At 32.1% G+C, this 4,880-nt stretch overlaps 1 protein-coding gene across 1 annotated transcript; it reads left to right on the forward strand.

Annotated features, from left to right (window-relative positions):
- The first annotated feature begins 737 nt into the window (after window positions 1-737).
- Window positions 738-3,689, forward strand: LOC133333586 (triosephosphate isomerase-like). Its single transcript, XM_061541894.1, has 2 exons — window positions 738-1,305; window positions 3,472-3,689. The coding sequence occupies exons 1-2, from the start codon at window positions 769-771 to the stop codon at window positions 3,676-3,678; spliced, it is 744 nt and encodes a 247-aa protein (XP_061397878.1). The 5' UTR covers window positions 738-768; the 3' UTR covers window positions 3,679-3,689.
- The last annotated feature ends 1,191 nt before the right edge of the window (window positions 3,690-4,880 follow it).

Here is a 4,880-nt window from a genome sequence, read left to right on the forward strand (position 1 = left end):
TATAAATCGGAATTGTTTTAAATTTTCCTTTATAATTAATTGATCTGTTCCCGAAACTGTAAGAATGTATCAAATTTGTTTTCGATTTTTTCTCTCTAAATTTGAAGTTTTACCACTTGTTGGATACTGCAGCAGAACCCCATTTTTTAATTTAAAACATTCTAATATTAGAATAGCCAGATTTCTACTTATAATCAGTTTGGCAAAAAACTGATGATTAAAAACGTTCCATTTCAAAATTGGGCAATTCCGGAATTTTGACTGTGACAAAAAATTATTTAATAAAAAACAGAACACAAATTGCACAGTGAAATTCGCATATTGTAGAATTCAGATATAGTCAATTTTTTAATTATGTAATTAGCAAGTAGCTCTGGCCTGCCTTTTATCATTTTTATAGGTATTCCAAATTCCAATTTAACAAAAATCATCCCATTGTACAAAAGTCGACATCAAAAAATTCATTATCGACTAATCGATTATCTTGCAACACAAAAGTCAAGCAATCGATTAAACACAAAATCGAACTACATCTCCCTAGTGTTAACTACAACAAGGTCATACTAAGGTCGTACTTATTCGCCGAATAGCAATCGTCGAGAAAGGTACTAAAAGAAAGTGAAAGGAGTGAAAAGTTCGTTATTTAAAAAAAACTAAAATTACAAAATATTCAATATTTGCTTTATCAAACTATTTTAACCGAAATCTTGTTATTTTCATAATAGCCCGCTCCCTGTAAAGAACAACTAAATAACAACAACCTTAAACATGGCTCGCAAATTCTGTGTTGGTGGTAACTGGAAGATGAACGGTGATAAGGCATCTATCACTGAATTGTGCAAAACCTTGTCCGGTGCCACTTTGGATGAAAATGTTGAAATTGTTTTGGGTTGTCCCTTCGTCTATATTAACTTTGCTCGCGATCTCTTGCCCGCCAAATTCAATGTTGCCGGTCAAAATTGCTACAAAGTTCCCAAGGGTGCCTTTACCGGCGAAGTCTCACCAGCTATGTTGAAGGATGTCGGTGCTGGTTGGGTTATCTTGGGCCATTCGGAACGTCGTCATGTTTTCGGTGAACCCGATGAATTGATTGCTGAAAAGGCTGCCCATGCTTTGGCCGAAGGTTTGAAGGTCATCGCCTGTATCGGTGAAAAATTGGAAGAACGTGAAGCTGGCAAAACTGAAGCTGTTGTTGCTAGCCAAATGGCTGCCTATGCTAAGACCATTAAGGATTGGACCAATGTTGTTGTTGCCTATGAACCCGTATGGGCTATTGGTACTGGTAAAACTGCCACTCCCCAACAAGTAAGTTTGTAATCGCAAAAAAAATGTATTGGATTAAGTAACTAAGTGCAAGGGTAGATAAGGGGAGGTTGTTATAAAAAGAAGAGGATAGGGGTGTTTTATGTGAAATTATTATTGTTAAAATTTATATTACATGTTTAGTATATGAAAAGTCAAATGTCGAAATGATATTTAGAAAATTTTAAAGGTCAACCAAAATGACCTTGAAAAGGAGATATTGTTGTAGACTTTGCTTTCATATTGAATCGTGTATATTTTTCTATTGTAGATCCATGAAAACAATTATTACCTTTAAAGGTAGTGAGTGATGATGGCATATAGTAATAAGAAGACTGCTAAAGCCGAACTGTTAATTGAAGTGGAGTATTAGGTTCCATAAATTTAAATGTAGGAAAGATCATTAATAATATGATTTTGTAGTTTTGAATTTCGGAGAAACAAGCATATTTACATGGTTTCTGTCCAAGGGGAACACTGTGGGAGACCAATAAGAGAATAAATCACTTTTGCTTGCAGGAGACCTATTCTATATCTTGTGTCTATATTAGGAATAATATTGAATTTATTCTGTATAATGGTTTCCTGTGTAACGAATATAGGACTAGTGTTCATTATGGGACTAGTCATTCATTATGTTTGAATCGTTCGGAAACCTACAGATATTAATCTAGAGCCTAAAATCCAATTTCATTAGTACAAGGAAAAATTACAGTAGTTGATTATAAAAAAAACAGTAGGTAGGTAGAGAATATGTCCCTAATGTAGCAGCATATTACACCAAAACTCTGTACTAGAAGTGTAAAATTTTGGTTTGTCAAAAAAATTTTGCCGTTATTAGTGTCCATCGCAATCACCATGGGGAATCTTAAAGAAATAAACGCAAATTGTAGGATTTAAAAGTAAGCAGCAAGGAAAGTAATAAAGTGGGACATGAACGACAATATCATACCCTGAGCCTAAAGACGATATTCGTGGGTTAATGGTTAACATCCAAACATATATACGCCAGAGTTGAAGTATGGTGTATTGAAAACTCGAGTAAACCGATGATATTCAATGCATCGTCTTCTGAAATACCCGCCATCCATGTAGGGGGTATTGAAATCGAGAAAGTCGACCACATGAAAACATTAGGTATTTATATTTTGACAATGTTTAGTTTGGGTTTGTTCTCGCGATTGAATACATTGATATGTCCGAAGTTTAATTCTCTTATAATGCTGCACTCTTTTGAGGTTCGAATTTGTAGAATTTTGAATATATTTATACCATATGCAGAAAGAAAATTTTCTCATGCTAGAAAAATATAGGTATTTTATGGACGTGCATATTATGATATTCCATGACTATCAAAAGCTTATCTTTTGATGTACAGAAAAAGTTCTTCTGTCTAAGGATTACATTCATAGTCATATGAAAAGTCTTCTTTTACAAAAATTATCTACCTGGAGATCTTTAGTAGATCTACAATCTATAAATGGATACTATTTAAATAAATATACATCGAAAACTTCAATATGTGGATGATTTTATTATTGAAAGAGCTTAGTTTTATCTAAGGAATGTCTAAAAAGTTTGTATTTTTATAAGGGGTTAGCCTAAAATGTGGACTAATATTGGTAGGTTTTGCTAGAAAGATACCATTTTAGTTTCCAATATTGGGGAGTTGCGTTTTATGGGAACTATACCACACATCCTATCCTAAAAAATACTTAATGACTATAAAATTTATTTTAGGGATATTGAATATATATACACAAGTCTCTTAAAATATCTGTAAATGATCTGATGTAATATTATATCCTTATTGTATTTTCTTTTGTTGTCCTGACCCCCCTTAATTTTTCTATTGTTAAACGAAGTATTTAAGAATGTTGTTTTGTTTTTTAGTAAACAATTAAACAATAGTTCGATTACAGCATAGGGTACATAATATATTTAGGCACATACAAACAAACAAAAGAAAAACAAAGGGAAATAAAAGATCAACAGTTTTCCGAAAAGAAATTTAAAAACATTTTGGCTATGTGCCAAAAACTAGACACCCGTTTTTGTACACATGTAAAAACATTTTTTAATTAATTTTATTTGCCGTATACAAAGGCCAATATTATACCCTATACGACATTATAATAATTTATTTCTATGTAATTTATTCTTTTTTAGGCCCAAGAAGTCCATGCCTATCTCCGCAAATGGTTGGCTGAAAACATCTCCAAGGAAGTTTCCGATTCTCTACGCATTCAATATGGTGGCTCTGTTACCGCTGCCAACTGCAAAGAATTGGCTGCTCAACCTGATATTGATGGCTTCTTGGTTGGTGGTGCCTCGTTGAAACCTGAATTCATTGATATCATCAACGCCAAGAAGTAAATCTTCCCCCACCAAACAACCAATAACACCAAATAATATCAATTCTCATAAGGAATTATTGTTGAAAAAAAAAAAACAAAGTGTTCATACAGAAGAAGAAGAAGAAATATTGCATTATATCACTTGTTAAATAAAAAAATGTTTTTTGAATACAAACAATGTTAATGTTAAGCAGCGCAAAACAAAATTAATCAAACATAGCAACAATAACAACAACAATACATCGTGTGTAGTGCAATTTTTTTAGAATTCAGTTTTATTTCTTTTGAAATTGATTTCATTTAACTTATTATTTTTTTTTTCTAAAACATTTATCATTATAAGCAAAAACAAGTAAAGTGAAAAAAGCAACTGTGTTGTTTTTTATTATGTTTATAAATTCTATCTATAATTTATGACAAAAAATAAACTCATTCTTTAGTTATAAAAAAACTGTTGTCCATTGGTCACCGGGTGGGTGTGTTAATATTGTTAATTATCTACAATATGTTTTTTGTCAGTTCAGAAGGGGCAAAGGTGAAATGCATAATCGGTTGTTATCTTACTGAAACTAATTAGGTTGTGTGGACACATAATACTATTGCTAATATTAGACTTGAGTAATAATAAAATTTATGATATGTTTACTGATTATGAGTCTGTTTGCAAAATTTTGTTTTTCAAATGAAAAGAAAACAAACGAATTTTATAGAAAAAAAAAACACAATTGCGGTACAATATCTAAATGGTTATTTTCTCTGCAACAAATTGTATTAATATACGTATATACTATGTTATATGGAAAGCTTGTACTCTTTAGAAGAGGCATTCTATTTTTTAGAAGTGTTTAAAAAGGACTTCTGTATGTAGAATATATATGAAAAGTTTTATCTGTTGATGACTTATAATTATTATTTATATTTGCACCATACACCATTAGGTGGAAATTCGAAATACCTAAAATCAATCGATATATTTATGTTGGATATAAAAGGGAACTAGATAGCCGACAAGCTTGCTCGAAGGGGTTCACAATCGTCCAATCTTCCGATGGAGATATTTGTGCAACCACCCATTGGCTATTTCATTGGCAAAATCCGCTTGTTCTACGTAAAAGATGATCGAGAGAACCTGGTTGCAGAATCTCAAAAGCTATCTGGCCTGAATTCTGTCGCCGAAGAACTTCTTTGCTATTGTCACACAATAATAGAGAGGGATCAAAA

Source organism: Musca vetustissima, unplaced genomic scaffold (genome assembly GCF_032173495.1).
Source record: "Musca vetustissima isolate MV318-11 ecotype Yass unplaced genomic scaffold, APGP_CSIRO_Mvet_v1 utg49414, whole genome shotgun sequence".
In the NCBI taxonomy this organism is placed as follows: Eukaryota; Metazoa; Arthropoda; class Insecta; order Diptera; family Muscidae; genus Musca; species Musca vetustissima.